This window comes from Bradysia coprophila (genome assembly GCF_014529535.1).
Source record: "Bradysia coprophila strain Holo2 chromosome X unlocalized genomic scaffold, BU_Bcop_v1 contig_132, whole genome shotgun sequence".
Lineage (NCBI taxonomy): Eukaryota > Metazoa > Arthropoda > Insecta > Diptera > Sciaridae > Bradysia > Bradysia coprophila.
The window spans coordinates 236,669-255,675 of NW_023503297.1; the positions used below are offsets into that span (position 1 = coordinate 236,669).

General features: G+C 29.9%; 1 protein-coding gene across 1 annotated transcript in view; it reads left to right on the top strand.

Annotated features, from left to right (window-relative positions):
• LOC119067992 (heterogeneous nuclear ribonucleoprotein R) overlaps nt 1–18,322 on the top strand; it is a 31,679-nt gene extending 13,357 nt beyond the window's left edge. The window contains 7 exon segments of the mRNA XM_037171353.1: nt 2,092–2,164; nt 2,167–2,226; nt 7,925–8,058; nt 8,212–8,481; nt 8,572–8,678; nt 8,799–8,914; nt 17,916–18,322. Of these exon segments, the coding sequence (XP_037027248.1) occupies nt 2,092–2,164; nt 2,167–2,226; nt 7,925–8,058; nt 8,212–8,481; nt 8,572–8,678; nt 8,799–8,914; nt 17,916–18,094 (939 nt within the window). The 3' untranslated portion in view covers nt 18,095–18,322.
• The last annotated feature ends 685 nt before the right edge of the window (nt 18,323–19,007 follow it).

Genomic DNA, 19,007 nt, shown 5'->3' on the forward strand with positions numbered 1-19,007 from the left:
CAAATTCATGCTGAAATTTCACTGCCTCTGACTGTAAGACTGTAAGACCATATTAACTGGAGAGCATCGCTCTTTTTTGTCGTTGATATCGATAACAAATGATTAGCCGTTTGTAAAAGGTTCATTCGGTAGATTTGACGGACCTATGCGTTCTCTGCTTAAAGGATTTCGCAAATTCAGCCGAATCATTGTTGAAATGATTAAATAAAATAAAACAAATGACAGTCCTGAGGTGTCGCTCTGTAAAATAGATTTTAGTAGCTGCTATAACATAAAATTTCGGATGCATGCCTATTTCTCAAAATATTTTTATCTCCATACCGTAGAGATCAAACTGTTTTTGTTGTAGAAAATGAACTTTTTATTTTGTTTTTACTTGGTTTATGACACAATCTATACTTAAAATTTTATAAAAACATTTTATTTTCAGAGGTATTCCCAATAAAAATAAATTTTGATTATCTTTGGCCTACGTCTGTTGACGCTCCTTTTCACACATATTAAAACTTTCCTTTGTTTACAATCTCTATATTTTACTCATAACTTTCCTATTCGACTAATATCAGTAAATAGTTAAAAACATTGTTAATCCACACTTGAATGTCCTGCGGAGAGAGAACATCACACAGATAATACACACTTAAAACAAACAGAAAACATTATAAATTCCTTCCGGCCACATGCAAATTTCTTTACTACGAACTATACATACAGATTGTAACTCTTCTCCTTGTTGAGTGATACAGTTCAATTGGCAAATAGTTCACTGACTCCTCGATTATTATTCCCCGACACACTTTTCATTAAAATGAAAGAAAAAGAAAACGAAAAATGTTTTAACATTAGCGAATTATTTTGTGTTTAAACTATGAGAGCCCTCTCAAATTGATAGTAAAAATGATAAAAGAAAATCGAAGAACAGAAAAGAAAAACTGTTTTCGAAATTAGCAAAATCTTAATTTTTCGGACAAAATTCTCAAAATTCTATTTTAGGCAAAACAATTATTTGGCAGTTCACTTTATGGCTTTGAAAGATTTTTAAGTAAACAAATTATCATTAAAATAAAATAGATTGGCGGAAAAAAAATGCAACAAACATCGGCAACAACACACGCAACGTATTTATCAACAATATTAAAATGCAAAAGTGTTAAAATAGAAAAAAAAAAGAAAATCGAGAGCGTATTGAAGAAAATACGAAGATTAGTTTTACTGTAATAACGCTTTTTGTATAGCAAAATTCAACAAAAAATTTATTTTTCGGCCAATTTGAAAATTCTAATCAAAATTTCTATAATAAAAACATTCTTACAGGTCTCCTCTTTGCAAAATGTGTGTTCAGAAATTCGAAATGTCTGAACTACAATTTTCGTAATTTTTATTTTTATGTTTTTGGATTAACTGTATTAAGCGCTTCGAAATTGGGAATCCGAGATTCTATTTTTTTTTGGTTTGGCTTTAATTTTGTTTTAGTGTAATCAATTTCTTAACATTGTATCATCGATTTTGTTCAAGCCGAGGACGTTCGAAATTTATTCGTTTGATTTTTTTTTAGACACTCGCGAGATATATTTTGTCACCCGAAAATATAAATCGTCAATGATACAATGTTAACAAATTATCTAAATTACAGACAGATTTGATTTTTAATTTATTATATTCGATCAACTTGTTTCGGTGTCTAAGCGAAATTTTACGAGCATGATCCTATATCTTGACTTTCCAAAAAAAAAACTACCACCACCACCAACCCCAGTAATTTGGTATTATTATCGTAACCCTTCAAAATTAGTAGATTTTTTTTAATTTTTCTAATTATTAAGAGTGCAGATTGGTCAAAGTGTTTAGTGTTTTTCGCTTAAAGAGGCTTAAAATGACAATGAATATTTTAAGCTCTGAAGAACATGTAAATCATTTCACATCAAATTTTTTTTTATTTTCTCCCCCATTTTCTTTTCGTTAATTTTTTTATTTTTTCTAAATTTAACCATCTCTTGACAAATCATTCGAAATTCATTTTTTTTTTTATTTTCTATAATTTGGCAAGATTATTTTTTATTTTTATTATTTTATTTCATAAACCACCCACAGCTCGATAACTACGAAATAAAATCTGGAAAATGTTTGAAAATTAACATAAGCGTACCGAATCTACGCCTATTTGTAGCAACATACCTAAATCAAAAGGCAAAGAGGAGATACTAGACGAATTTGGTAAATCGACAGGTAAATGAAAGAAAATTCAAAATTTTTATTTTTTTTTCTTTTCAAAATTTTGTTGCTAAAATTTCGTTACTAAAAAATTAATAAAAAAAAAATAAAAACGAAAAAGAAACACCCAAAGTAATCAGTTGGTATTTTATCGAGGTTTTTGTGTTAAATTTGTTTTATTGTTGATTGGAAAAGAACAAAAAAAAACTGTCTTAAATTAGAGGACGAGCAATTTTCTATTTATATTTTTGAACGTGTCGTGTTGTTATCGTGTTAAACAAAAAAAGAAAAAAGAATTTTAATTCATGTTATTAATGTATTTAATCGTAAATTTGTTTTTTGTTTGGAAATTAATGTTTTTAAAAGTAAGATAAGCCCAAAATTCTAATTCGATAATGATTGGTAAACCAATGTACGGGGCTCTCGTAACACCTGATCTTTTTGCAACCATTTCTCGAATATGTTTAATGAATACGACTATTAATAATTGCGTTGAATGTCAGTCTCATTGCTTGAGGATTGAAAGCTTGTGTTTTGCTAGTCAAATTAGAGTCAAAGCAAATGAATAGAAAATTATACTTTTCGACAATCAATTTACATTTTTCAGATAAAAACATTTTGAAATGAATGTAATTGACTAAAATTTTTCCGGAATTTTTATTCTTCTTTTCATTAAAGAATCCTTTTGTTTTGTTTTTTTCGGTCTTAATGAAAATAATTTTTTATTTTCCCACAATCAACAGCAAACACATCGAATGCAATTATTTACTCAATTTAAAGTTTGAGCCACATTAACCGATCTTTATCGTTTCATCGAAGGAAGAAAAAATAATGTTGCATTCCTCTCCCAAGTTATATTTTTTATCATATCCCCATTGTCGATGTTCAAAAATGTAACGTTGCACATCTGCCTCAACTATAATTTATCTTAGCAAATTTTACACATAAATTTCTTCTTCTTCTTCGTTCATTTATTCATCCTTCTTATTTTCAATTTCAGTTGAAATTAATTCTGACATTACATTTTAATCTTAATGTATTGATCGTAATATACCTTACAATGTACCACGGAATTTGTTTTTTCGCTTCACACATAAATTTCTGTGAACCATATGCTTGAACTCTCTTTTTCGTTGTTTCGTTCCTGTGTGTTGTACACACACGTACTGCATAACATTTTCCATATTTTAATATGAGTTCAGGTTTTGTTGAACCGGTCAGTCAGCACAACAACCCCATTTTTAAGTTATCAAACATGGTACACATAATATGTAGCGGTTTTCCGATAAATGTATGCATATGTTGCATAACGTAACTGGCTGCACCTGTTCCATATTCCATTTAATTTGTGTTGTCGATGGCTTATGTTGCCATGAAATCACAATAATTAAAAGAAAAAGTTTCTACAATTATAACAATCGTCCACCGGATCTCTTATGGTATGGTGTTGTTGTTGTTGGGTGGATAACCGTCGTTTCTTTGACTATAAGAAGAGGATGTGAGTAGAAATATTCGGTTGTTTTATTCTTTGTTAAAATTTAAATAATCGAAACAATTCTGTTCCTCGTAGATCCGACTCCTTTAATTATAATAATTGCATCACGTGTTACTGTTGAATGTGCCGAATTTTAAAATTATTTTGTTATTGTTCAAACGAGTCATTTCTGAGATAAAATTGCAATCAACTTCAATTACAAATTGTAAAATTCTTGGAAACAAAATTAAACTATTGGTACTATGAAGTGCGATACAGTCGTGGACGAACAGGTGTTATCAATAACGCTAGATAACGTAGATTTTGTTCACAAATGTTGGTATATTGTGGGTAGGTGTCGCGATGCCCTGAGTACGAAACGTGCTTCCGCTGGTCCCAATGACAACTGTGGTTGCGCTGCAGCCGCTTCACACAAATTCTAAAAAGTAATCGGAATGGGACAGTTAGTGGTGCAGCAGGTATCTAAGGTACAAACGGCACAACTACCTTAGATACCTGCTGCCCCAATAACTGTCCCATTCCCATCAATTCGTGGGAAGTGGATGCAGCGAAACCACAGATGTCATTGGGACCAACGTAAGAACGAGATCTATTTAATACACTGTGTTTTTTTGTAAGAAAAACTGTGTTGTCTGGTGCTAGTGCTACCTGCTATTGATTCACACCTTTGTTGTGTGGTACTGATTGCAATTTTATGAGTCATCTTAACCATCAATATTGCGCTTCCTAGCCATTTTTTTTTAAATAATTAAATTCGCATAAAAAGATCATCATTATACCAAACACAAATGTCATTCATTAATGAATAAATATTGTTTTTTTTTAAATACACTACACCCACAACCACCCCATCCACACAAAACTAACTGATTTTACACAACATATCATGTAGACACTATACTACTTTCTACTACTACTGCCCAACAGTTCATTCATCTGTCGCATAGCCTTGCACAAATCTGAATACTTTTCTCCGGCTCTTTCAGTTTGTTTTTTTAAACAATGATTTTCTAAGACTCTTAAACCAAAATTATTTCTAATTTTGATCTACTAAACGTGTGATATATATAAATTCGACACTGTTTGTATTATATGTCAACAATCTCCAGTCATTAGCTAGACGGAAAGAAAAAAATTTGCATAAAATATTCGGGGTTGAATTAAGAACAACCAAAAAAAAAATATATTTTTTTTTGTTATAAATTGAATTGATTTTTATAATTATTCCTGAAGATGCAAAATCTACTTCATTAAAAAGAGGACGGTTTTCACGAAATTTTTTGTTTTGTTTTCGGATCAAAAATGACATTTTATTTACCCCTAAAGTCTTATGATTTTTCCCAACTAAAAGAAAATGACAATCCACATCTCCATTTATAATTCTTTTCGTTTTAATTTAATGCAAATATGCCAATTTTCACTCATCTAAAAATTCATTATTTTTTAATTGTTTTTTTTTCAAAAATAATTTTGTTTGGACCGCAAGAGAAAATTAATTTCATTAATTTATAATAACACTGCAAACCTAAAAAAAATATTTCAAAACCAAAAAAATAATTGAAAAGTAAAAGAAATTAGCTGACGTTTTTTTTTTTAAACAATGGTGTGGCTTATTGGTTACAGCTGAATGATTATGAAATTCGGAAAGGCAAAAAGATTGGTGTAACGATATCATTTAACAATCACCGGCTATTTGTCGGAAATATACCTAAGAATAGAGATCGCGACGAATTATTAGAGGAATTTTCAAAACATGCACGTAAGTCTATTCAATAACAAAAACAAAAAAGAAAATTAACTAAGAAACAATTACGTCGTAAAAAACATTTTTTTTAAATTTTATTTTTATTTTTAAAAAATCGAAAAAAATTTTATTCCCTGCAAGAGATTTACTCAAAGAGTAAACCAAACCTTGAACAATTGGAAGTTTTTATTTTTTTTTCTAAATTAAACTTAAAAAATGCTTTTCGATTCTTATAAAAAATCCGCATAATTTGTCTTGAATTTCGTTTCTATCCATGTGTTTGTTTCATATGGGTTCGGAACATAAGTCAAGAAGTCCATTATAGCTATCTTAGACTACCGATTTCCTGGCTTATGGAACCAAGATTATATTTGAACAGATGATGTTTTCGTTGGATTGTTTATTATTGTGAGGGTCTTAATGGAGCGAATAAGAAGCCAGAAGTGTTGCTCCAACTTCGCATTCTTTGATATGACCTCTGAAGGGAGATAGAAGTTTGCTTTGCATGTGCAACGGAAAGCTACAGATTCCGGTTCACAAATTGTGACAGCTTCTGTCTACCTGACATAATTTTCATAATTTTGAATGACGTCATCTGATCCTTTCCGACACCTATTTAAAGTATATTCTTTAAAATTATGACGCTTCCTTTTGTCAATAGAGAATATTGATTACTGAAAGAGTGCGCACAGTAATGTCCGGTGAAGTTCACTGTGGAAATTTTGACAGATCATATAATCCATTTAATTTATTGGTTAAACTTAACGAAGAATTAAGTGCCCATTCCACTTAAAAAAAGTACGCCGTGAGAGAGCCGTTAGAGCGCCGTGAGAGAGCTAGCTGCCAAATAAACAAAGAAAAAATTGAAAAAATTCAATTTTGTCTCTCACACGGAGTACTTTTTTGGTAAGAGGAAACTAAAGCTTATTGTACGAGTTCAAAATATGGGACTTGTGGTGTGAGCGGCCGGTTACACACATGAAGCTCGACAAAATCAGAGAACTTTCTTCCATTTCAGCTATTTGCTTTGTTCGATTCTTTTTAGTTTGCTATTTAAATGGAGGTTAGATTTTAATTTTCAAAAGAATTTTATTTATTTACGAAAATCCAACCAAAACATCATCTTTGTATATGTTTAACGATTCTAAATATTTTGCCAGCAAATTTAATTTGAAAATTTTGTTTTTTTAATTTGAAATAATAATTTTATGCAAATAATTAAAAAAAAAATTATAAAATTACAACAGTTCTGTAGCTCAACAATTTCTTTCCAAAACATTGCCAAATTCGCATTTTCTTTTAATTTGAACCAAAAAAAAATATGGGAAAATTTTGATTTGAATGTGTAGTGTACGCAAAAACGATTTAATTCTCTATCGTCACGACTAAATTTAATTCTCCCATCACATTCAAATGAAAATTAAAACAAAACAAAAATGGAACCTCCAAAATTGTAACACAATTAGGATTAAATTTTCTTTTTCTGGTATATTTGACTGAAATTTTTCTTTTGAAAATCCAATTATCAAAAAATAAAACGGACACTAATTTGAAAATGATCGTTATGTTTTCACCAGCCTATACAAAAGAAAAACAACAAATTATGAATTGTCTGGCTACAGCCTGCCAACAAAAAATATGAAAGCAATGAAAAAAGAACTCTGAAAACGATTAATTTATGTTTGTTACTAATTGAACACTTCAATGATGGTAATGACTGGAGAGATAAACAATCCATTAATTAATTAAAAACCGAAAGGAAAAAAATCTTAAATTTCTCTATAATATTTCTGGACAAAGAAAATTGATTAAGACTATACAAGGAGATCGTATTTTATTATTGAATTTAAATTTTCTTTATTTTCTTTATTTTTCCCCTTTTTTCTATATTTATAGATCCGAAATGGAATTTTACATTTTTAAAAGCTTATCTTACATTGTGTATAATCCACGCAACTTAAAAACAATATTTTACTGTTAAGACCCTCTAAATCTACACAGAGTGACTTATATTATTGTGGAGAAAAATATACTGTTCCGTCGTGTTCGGTTTGGCTAATAATAAATGTATAAATGTCTATTCTGAAAATTAATGAAAAAAAAGCGTTTTGGCATTGGATTTTGGGAGGGTTAAATTGTTAGATTATGTTTTGTTTTTCTTTTGTTTCAATTTGGATTTAATTTAGTGCTGCAAAATTGTGCTCCTTCAATTGATGAACATATGGTTTTGATTCTGATAAACAAATGAAATCCCGTTTTTCGGACAAACACACAAACGAAATAAAAATAAAACACAAAGCCATATGCTTATCGTATTGGTTCTGCTAATTTATTTTGATAACGAAATTTAATAAATAAAATTTAATTGTAAATCGGAACTGAAGTCATTTTCGGTCGTGTTTATTAAGTACAAAATTTTCGCCTACACAACTAATCGTTTCAAATAATAACTCTGGTTGCGACACAATTTTCAGCTGGCCTAGTTGAAGTCATAATTTACAGTTCACCGGATGACAAAAAGAAAAACCGAGGTTTCTGTTTTCTTGAATACGAATCACATAAAGCTGCATCATTGGCTAAACGAAGACTCGGAACAGGACGCATAAAGGTTGGTACAATCGAACATTATCGAAATATTCAATATGGTCATAACATTGATCTACGTCTATTTTCGTCTGAACTGTTTAACAAATAGAAGTTGAACGTTTTACCATCACCGATCCACAATTTATTAGAATTACTTGAACACATTTTTTGTCAGGTTTGGGGCTGTGATATCATAGTCGATTGGGCCGACCCACAGGAGGAACCCGACGAAACAACCATGAATAAAGTCAAAGTATTATACGTTCGCAATCTCACCCAGGACATCAGTGAAGAAAAATTGAAGGAAAGTTTCGAGCAATTTGGCAAAGTGGAGCGAGTGAAAAAGATTAAGGATTACGCATTTGTACATTTCGAAGATAGAGATCACGCTGTCCTGGCTATGCGTGACCTAAATGGCAAAGAATTGGGTTGTTCAAATATCGAGGTTGGTTTCGATTTCGTCTTTCCATTTATTAATTTTAAGTGAATTGTCGCTTCTAAAAAAAAGAACTGTTCTATCCGTTCGTTTGCAAAGGTGTCGCTGGCTAAACCTCCGTCTGATAAAAAGAAAAAAGAGGAAATACTGCGAGCGAGAGAACGTCGCATGATGCAAATGATGCAGGGACGTTCCGGTGTCGTAGGGTAAGCATTGTTTCGATTTCAATAAGTTAATTTAAGGTCTATCAGCGCTCGTCTCTTTATTTTTCAAATAAATAATTGATTCAACTGCAACTAATAATCTGTGTAAATTCGTTCCGACAGTACGTTGTCACCAACTCATCCGAGTATGATTCCAGCCGGAATACCGCCTATTCGAGGTGTATCGGGTGCCAGTGCTCGCGTTCCACTACGAGGACCAATGGGACGAGGTGAATACGGTAAGTATTTGCAAAGAAATATTTGAATTTTTCTTTTTGATTTAACTACTAAAAAAAAGTCCGTGGTGTAAAACAAAGAAATAGACGGGCGTGTGCGGGATCTTTTTTTTACGCACACACAAACACCCCCCGTATTATCAAATTGACTTGAGAATATTTTGAATTTATTTGTCTCGCAAATTGAGACATTACTCATAAATATTGAACTTCCTTTTCAAATACAACTTCAATATCGAGGACATTTTCATATTTCAAACGTTTTTTTTTTCTTTTATGTTTTTCGTTCGTTTTGAACACATTAAACTGCAAACACACACCAGTGAACATAGAAAATAAAAAAGATATTCTCACCCGATCATTTTTCATTGTTTCATTTTCGTTTTTTTTTTCAATTTGTAAATAACAAAAATTGATTTTAAAAATACTAATTTTTACATTATCACTAACATTCATATTTATAAATTAAAAAAAAATGTACATTTTCAGGATAAATTTGCTCTTTGTTTATCTTATTTTTTTTTTCGTTTTATTCATCTTTCAAATATCAATTTTCAAATTTTTTTTTTATTAATTTTCATTTTTTGTTAAATCACATCGACCTGGCATGCTAAAAGAAATCCCTCCTTGCAAACTCCTCGCACTATTTTTTTTCAATTTTTTTTTTGGTAAAATTCCTTTTTGACATAAAATGTTTTTTATTTATAAAAATGCATGATCTATACACATACACGGCTGTATTGTATTTACGTGTATACCTAGGGATAAGTAATATTTTGTTTCCGAACTTAGTTGTAAAAGAAATTGTCAAAATGAATTCTAATTTTTTTGATTTTTTTTTGTATAAGATACACAATAGTCGCAGCATGGTAGAAGATGCTAGTAATAGTCGTCATGTTTGTAAAACACTTGCCCACCCGCCATTAAGATAAAAAAAAATTGTAAATGGGATTGTTGTCCAGTTTTTTTTTTCATAATCCTAATTATAAACCAGTAGGCTATTTAGTTACAAGCCCCGTTCCTTTCGTTCATCAGCAGCGTAAGACTCATTGTTATTTTCATAAACGTTAGTTTACTATCTTTTCCTAACTAGTGTTAAAATATCGCAACTTCGTCGCCTATTTTACACGTCGTTTAGGAAAAACGTTGCTTCCTAACTTACGGTAAATGGTCTTTTTTTAGCGAACTCGAATCCAGCTCGAGCTGGAGATATTTCAGCATACGTTTGGAAAATAACTATTTTCTGTTTGGATTTGTTTGATGGAAACATCGATTTACATTCTCACATCTAAAAGCTATTAATTTTCCAACTTCAAATTGATTGAATTGTGTCCAATATGCGGGCACAACTTTCCTTCAACTTTCATTGTACGCATAAAAACTTTGCTGAGAGAATATTTGACGTTGCACCTGCGATTTTTATGCAAATGTCTCGTCTACTATTCAATCATAAATGTGTTAGATTTACATAACTTAGGATTCGGATTTTATGCAAAAAAAAAATATTTTCTCTGGCAATGTCAAAAAAGATTTTCAATTTGAAATCGTTGATCCGATATTCTTGTTAGCGTTGTAAAAGGGGAAATGATTTGAAATTGACACCCTTCCACATTGTGTTCAATGGGCGCATAGATTTACAACCGTTCAAAGGTTTCCTAATGTTGCATAACACTTTTACGGCAAGATTATGATTGTAATAATCACTGATTTGTAAATAATAGTCGCCAGTGAGCGCTTGAAAATCGATCTATCGTTTCATGGAAACATTTCTGAATTTTAAATTTACATTTTGCTGATTTGCACAAGCAATAGGGAATATGAAGGGTATCGTTACATTCAGCTTGTCTTTTAAAACTTCGTCCGAAGCTGGTGGATGCAGGTTCTTTTCAGTTAGTGTTGGTGTAAATGAATACGCAAAAAAAACTGGATAATTTACCCATTTCACAAAAGATCAGGAATTAGTTTTGGGTAAAAAATGTTTACCATCGACACAGTCAACACAACTAAAAGTACCATAAGAGAGAGTTAAGAAATTGATAATACGATGGTACTTTTAGATGTGATTGACTGTCCTTGAAAAATGTATATCGTTCCATGAGTTATAAAAAGAATCCACTGAAATGATACAACCACTACAACGCCACTTAATTTTATACTAATCAACCAAGGATTCTCTTGTTGTAAATTTTGTCTAAACAATTTTTTCGATAAAAATGAACTACTTTTATCGAAAAAAATGGTTCTACATCATTAAAATTGGATCACATGGCGTGTACAACCAACAGAATTAACGTGAAAGCTGATGCATTGTTATTTATCTACCAATAGTATCCACTCAGCCTTTTCGAGTATAGTATTTTTTGCCAAATGCAATCCTTGAAATTCGTAAGAGTCCGAACTATTATAATAAAATAGGAAAAATAGTTTCTCGGGCATGGAAATAATGCTGTACCCTAGTAACGTAGTTACTGTTTTTTTCTTCGTCAAAATTTGGTTACAGGAAAATTTAGCCATTGCAGAACAAATCCATCGGGAAATTTATGACCGAAAAGTCAATTTTACATTTTTGGTTATCGGGAAATTTTGATTCTGTTGCCGGAAAGAAAACATTATTTCCATGACAATACGTTTCTCGCGTAGTTTTATTGGTTGCATCATTTCAGTTTTTTCTTCTTCTCTAAATACAGTTAGAGGCAGTGAAATTTAAGAATGGATTTGCTTCAGCTGTTTTTCAGCTGATCCACACATACAATCAAAACTGTTTATACGGTTTTACCACTGACACTCACGTGTGTGTCGCAACTTCAACCGTATGAACAAGTGCATATAAACAGTTTTATTGTATTTGTGGATCAGCTGAAAACAGCTGAAGCAAACTTATGCTGCAATTTTTCTCTCAACTTTTGGAACTGATGTCTATTTAACTGTTTGTATCACTGGACGTAACAATTATTTGTAATGGGTTAACATGGGCGTTGGTAAGTGTTTGCAATGGAAACGGACAAATGGAAAGAAGAAAAAATCTTTTGATTGTGTCACTTCTAATAGGATTATTTTTGAATTAATTAGTCGAGCATGGTAACTTTAAGCTGTATACAATATATAAGTATTGCGGAGAGAGAGAGAGAGAGAGAGAGAAACGGCTTAGGATCAAATAACAAACGTTTTCACGTTTTGTTATTTTTCTTTAAGCCACATGTCCACCTCCTCATAAATTAGACGAAGGAATGATTTTACGGCATGTGAAATTGGTAAAATGAAAAATAATTTTTTCTTGTTCGTTTAAATTAAATTAGTAAATCGCATTTTAGATGAAACAAAGAACTATCATCACTAAATTGTGTAATTTTATTGTGAAAGATTTGATTTTAATGGAAAGACAATAAAAAATAAACTAAAAAGTAAAAATAGGCCAATATATTAAGTATATATTTTACAGAGTTAATATTTTTTTTTGTTAGTTTTGTGGTAATACTTTTGAATTCGAATATCGTTTTTTATTCTTACAAAACAATTTTAAACCTCCAAATTTACCCACAAAAAAGTATAAGTAAAAAACACCATCAGTATGAATGTTTGTGACTTTGTGCACAAAAAAAAAACAAACAACAACTACTACAACCAAAGTGACTAGAAAAATAAGATGAATGTATGTGTGTATTGATTTACATTTGTAGATTATGATTACGACTTTTATGGGTATTCTGATTATCGCGGTGGCTACACTGAGCCGGTCTATGAAGATTATAACCGCCCTTATGAAGATGAATTTTATTATGATTATCCGTCAAATGGAGTTCCGCCAGTCGTCACTGGCCGACCACAACGAACAACCAGAAATAATGCGGTGGGTTAAGCTAACATCAAAATATTTTTTTTATTTTTTTTTTCATATTTTCTTTTTTCATTTAATTAGTTTAACTTTTTGTTTAAAAAAAAAGTAATTTGTTTCGTTCCAAAAATTAGTTTTTTTTTCTTGGATGATTAATTTTGTTTGTACAATTTCTATGTATATGTTTTTTGGAAATTTGATTTCGATTTTTTTTTTTAAATATTAAATGAAAGAAAAAGAAGAAAACACATGTACGGCCTAAACATTTTGAGGCTAAAAAAATATGTCGAGGGAAAAACTATTGTCAAAAATTATTATTATTTACCCACCAAAACGAAAAAAAAACTTTGTCGATTAAATATGATACACACTTTGCCCATCCGGTGTCTTTGAATAAAAACCAGTCATAAATCCAGAATTAAAGATCGTCCCCCCGATATATATAATGTTAGGTCTCTATTGAACAGAGATCAGCAGCATATATTTCTAGAGCAGTCTTTTTTATCGTTTTTTTTATCATATTTATTATCATTTTACAGAAAATACAACCGCTTTTTGCTTTATGATTTAGAATTTTCAGTTTTATGCTTTTTATTATTATTTTTCATGATTTCTTATTAATACTTTTTTTTATGCTTTACGCTTTTGCTTACTTACCCGAATTAACAAAAATACTAAATTTACTAACTTTTTTTATTATCTTGAATTCCCTGTTGTTTAATTCAATGGTAATCAAGATTGCTTACCCCCCTTTAATCAAAAGTCCAACAAAATTAATATTCAAACCAGAAAATTGAATGACACCCACTCTCCAACCCGCCCATTAAAAAAACATTTCGTATGCAAATATTCCTTCGCTTTTAAGCAACCTGCCTAATTTATAGAGAAAAGAAATTCATCGCTTGTAGATTGAAAATCATCATCCCTCTTCTATACTCTTTAAAACTAAAAAATGAAAATTTGTTTTTGTTCAAGTCAAACAACAGACTACTTTAACAAGAGAAGGAGAAACTGTTTTTTGATAATATTGAGAGAAAAAAATATTCAAAAATTTTTTAAATACGAAAACCAAGATGTCAATCGCAAGATTTATCACAAAATTCTAAATTTTCTCTTTTTTTTAAAAAAAAAATTGCAATTTTAATTATTTTCAATTGACTTTTGTAAAAGAAAATTGAATTGAAACTAAATTTGCTGTTATGAATTTTAATTTTTATAAAACGAATGTAGAAGCACTCGATTTCACCGATGAAAGATATTTTTTAAGACAGGAATATCACAGAAGTGTGTATGTCACAATAACTCAAAATTATGACATTCCATTTTGCATAATATTTTATTTGGAAAGATTTAAATTTACGGAATTGATCGACAATTTTTGTTTTTTGAAATAGAGCTGTATTGGGAAAATCCGATTAATTGGGAAATCAATCTAAATTTGAGATGTGGACACATTTATATTGCTAGCTTGTCAACGATACAAAGAGAGTTTGTGATGTTTGTGTGGAACCCAATGGCTATTTTTGGGAAGACGTTTTCCGTATTTTCCTGAATTTTACTAGATTTTCCCATATTTTCTTTAATTTTCCTCAAAAATTTTGAGGAACTTTGGAAAATGTTAGGAAACATTTAGCAAAATATTTAAAATTATTTTTCCGAAAATAGTGCTAGGTGGGACCAGCTGATGAATTCGGCTAATGCATAAGAGTTCACATATCAAACTTTTGAGTTCAAGTACACAATTTTATTTATATTTTCGAATATTGGGAAATTTGGTCTTAGACTGAGGGTTGATACAGCTCCACTGTTAGCGTGTTTCAAATCAAATGAAACGACGAATGTCGTACATTCTGTTTAAAAGTTTTGGTCAGGTGCTTAACACATAATCATTTGGTTGTCGATCAAAATCTGTTCGATTAGATCTTCTGAATAAAATAATTTTTTGTTTAAGTATGTAGTAATCAATTTTTATTCATTTTTATTGCCGGGAATTATTTCTTTACTTTTCTTTTTTTTTTCTCCATTTATATTTTCCGTCGTCACTCAACCCGACTGTTAAAATAAAAAAAAATAAAAAAAAACTTCATTTTGCTCCAAATAAAAAATCGACACAAATCCATTTGGTCACAAAATGATATAAAAAAATGATAGGCGGTTGGTCATGGGCATGGAATCATGGTGCGTGGCCGAACCGTTGGGCTCCATGGCAACCACAGTCGTCAGGGGGTCCAACTGGATCAACGAGTGGCCATCGCGGGGGCTCTGGCAACACCCGGGGGGGTCCGTGGGGCGGGTCAAACTCGTCTCAACGTTCGTGGCATCCAGCGCGGCAAGCTACAAAATTTACCAGGTGAGCTGGGGATGGTCTGTATAATAAATGTTGCCAAACAACACAAAACGATAAATAAAAAGAAAAATAATAAAAATGAAAATAAAAATGACAAAAATAAGCTACCGGTGGGTTCTCTTACTGCAAAAAAAGTCATCAATTTGGTCGACAGATCTATTTTACACTAGTCTTATCCAGAATAGAAGATTTAATAAGAACTAAAATGGAAGAAATATAGAAAATAAACTACCAATAAATAAAAATAAAGGATTTTTCGTTGTGCATGTGAAGAAGGAAAATAAAATCAAGTTTTTAAATTTCTTTATTATTTTCTTAAATTAAATTTAAATTAAAAAAACACACTGTCTGTTCTATATTTATATATACACACACACTCACACAAGTTGATTAATTAAAGAAATTGTTTTTAGCTTTCTATATTGGTTTCAAATTATATATTTGGTATTTCTTTTTTATTAAACATTTTTTTATGAAATTCTTTATTTTTATAAATTCTCACCCACTTATTTTAAGCAGTACGGGAGCACATCTGATTTTTATAGTATACCTTTTTGTTAGCGCAAAAATTGTGACTGCAAAATTAAACTGAACTCAATTTGATTCAACCGGACAAAGTCACAATTTTTACGGCATTTTATAACCAGCAGTTTCGTTCGTTCGTTTCTTTTTTTTTTAAATAATTTTTAGTTTGTGTTGTTTGTTATAATTTAATTAGAAAAGTGAATCGATTAGTAGATGTATATAAACATATAAAATGATATGATTGGATTTTTTTCGTTAAAATAAAATAGATGCGATCTGTGTAAATGTGGCATACCGAAATTCTCAATTTTACTATTAAATAAATAAATAAAAAAAATAAAAAAATTTATTCATTAAAATAATTGTTGAGTGAATGCGACCACCTGTGATTAGATTTATTTGACATTGAACAAAATTTTGTTTTTTTTAAACATTCGAATTTCTTCGTTTAATTTTTAAGAAAAATATGAAATCTAATTCGTTTTTTTAAACATTTTTTGTTTAATTTTTTTTTAATTACAAAAAAACATTAATTTTAATTCATTTTTAAAACACATTTTATTCAAAACGGAATACGTTGATTAAAGAAAATACGACAAAAAAAGAAATTGGCCTATTTATACATTGGTTTCAAATTATAAGAAGAAATTGCGATTGCACATGCTATTTCCTTGCTTATTTGCTAACAAATTTCCACCTACACACACCATCCAATAAAATGTCCCATATTCAAATTTTATATAAATACTAATCGATTCGTTTTTTTTTATTTTATTTTTATTTTATTTTTTCTGTTTATTGTAAATAGTCTAATTTTTTAAATAAAAAAGAAAATCCTTAAAATTATTATTATACAAACCATTGTAATAACTCATTAATGTTTTGCTATAATTTTATAATTTGTATTCGTTGGTTTTGCGTTCAAACTTTTTTTTTTAATTTAATGATTTTTAAATCAACTCTTATATATCATGTTTCATTAATTTTTTATCCAATTTTTTTTCTTTTTAAACTATATTTTCAGCAGAAGTTGTAGTTTAACGTCAACGCATCATAAATGATTATCCGAATATTCTGAAAAAAATAACCAGTTCCTCAAGACCTTTCAAATAATTTCATTCTTTATCAAAAATATCAATTCTAATCCAATTTTTTTTAGTTCTTTAAGGTATTTACTTCAAATCTATTTATTTTTTACTTGTTCTTGACATTTCTTATATATACTCACACGGCAAACCACTTACCACAGTCTTCTGTTCTTCAACGCCTTATTAAAAGTGTACAATCGAGTTTAATAGTACAACCATGTACACCTTCCACCCGAAGGCATCGCCACTTCTGTTTCGTAATATATTTCAATTTAATTCAATAATTGTGGGAAGGTATACACAATGCAATTACTCGGTGATGAATATTCACCATTGTCTGTTGGACAAATTTATTACTGTTCTTTTACGATCCATCGCAGCTTTTCATTTTGTTTGCATTATTTTCATTCATAATTCAATTTTTCCCGTTTAATTCGAAATCGATTCTCAATTTTGGTGGTAAGCGAGAATGATTCAGCGCTCACTCTACCCTATTCCATCAACACAATCTTATCGAATTTTCATAAAAAATGGGAAAAATGAACGTTTTATGATTACATTCCCGCATTATACTTCGTTGTGACATCAAATCGCTGCTTACTTTCTCTTTCATGCCACGAGAAAAAGGGTACACTAACGACTTTTCATTTTTTTCCAATAGATTTCTTTGTAGATTAATCGAAAATCTCGCTCCTATCAGGCAAAAAATTTTACGTTTCATTTGCATGACGAATTTATAAATTTCATTCGACGATAGACATAAATGTCGTCCTAATAATATTTAACACTTCATTCCATCCGCTGCTCAAGATATATACTTATATATAAACAAATAAACTAAAATGATTTAGGTAACCGTGTGGGTACTATACGTGTCGTGTCTGTTCCTTAAATTACTGTTGTCGGATATTTGGAAAAATGGCAAACTTTATCATAATCAATCACAAGTTCGGCCGGTTTTTCAATTAAACTTAATACTTTGATCGAAAATCAAATGGGATTTTGACGACGTTTGATATTGTGTTGGTCATTTTTCCAATATTTGTTTACAAAACATTTCCATTTACACAATTCGAAAATCAGTAACGTAACGAATAAACAAAAATCCGATCCAGAATTTATCTTTGAATTTTATTATTTTATTTGTTATAATGTTGAAAAATGATGAAGAAAAAATTTACAAAAATTTTTAAATGTCAAATACCATTGCAGTAGTCGGTAAACGTAAGTTTGATGGTGGTCACCAAAACCAAGGGGATCCAAAGCGACGTTATGCAAGTGCCATAGTTGGCAATGGTGGTGGCAATTGGGGCAGTCAACCGTTACCCCAACAACCGTTAGGCACCAACGGAGAACAATGGTATACGGACACCTTTCCTGCATGGAGTTAAAGCGTTGATGATTGATTAAAAATTTATTAATGAGAAATATTTAAACTGAAAACAAAAAAATGGAAAACGAAAAAAAACGTTCGTGATGAATTCGTGCTAGAAGCAAATATGCGAAATTAATTTGTGCGAAACAAAAAAAAACAATTAATAAGAAATTAGAGAGAACAAAACAATTTGATATCACAAAAATCATGGAGATATCACAAATCGAAAATTATGTAAATTTTTTAAAAAAGATCTTTTTGACTGAAAATTATTTTGTTATTTGGTATCAACTAAATAATTTGGCGGAAATTTTATTTCACTTAACAATAACGTTAATTTCATTCACAAAAAAAAAGAAACTTTATTTATGGAATTTAATTTAATTTTCTGCGCTTTTCTTTTCGTTTCGTCAAATATATTATTTTCGTTTTGTTGATCGTAATTTAATTATAATTTAAACTATTTAAAATCGATGCAGAAAAATTAACAAAAAAAAAGATATTTTAAAAAAACTTAACGAACAATAGGCTTTAGGTCTTAATTTAAATGAAAATAAATAATAAAAATTAAAATATTCGCCATAAAAATATAATTTAAAAAAAAATATTTTTTTTTGTAAATTTTGTAAATGATTACTTAACATTAGGATTGTAATAATCGTCATCACGTTTTAACTTTAATGATAGAAGAAAGATGGGAAAAATTTTTTTAGATATTAGGTGTCCGATATAAACAAAAAAATTTAATTAATTTAAGACATTAGTTGAGTAAACAAAAAATCCATTATTCTTTGTGTTGACTTAAAAACCGATAATTGTGACCACCATTTTTATTTTGTTATTTGGAAATTGTAATAATTTTTTTTTGTTTTTGTTTTTTTCTTGATTAAACTTATTGTAAAAATGAAACAACAAATATTACATGGACT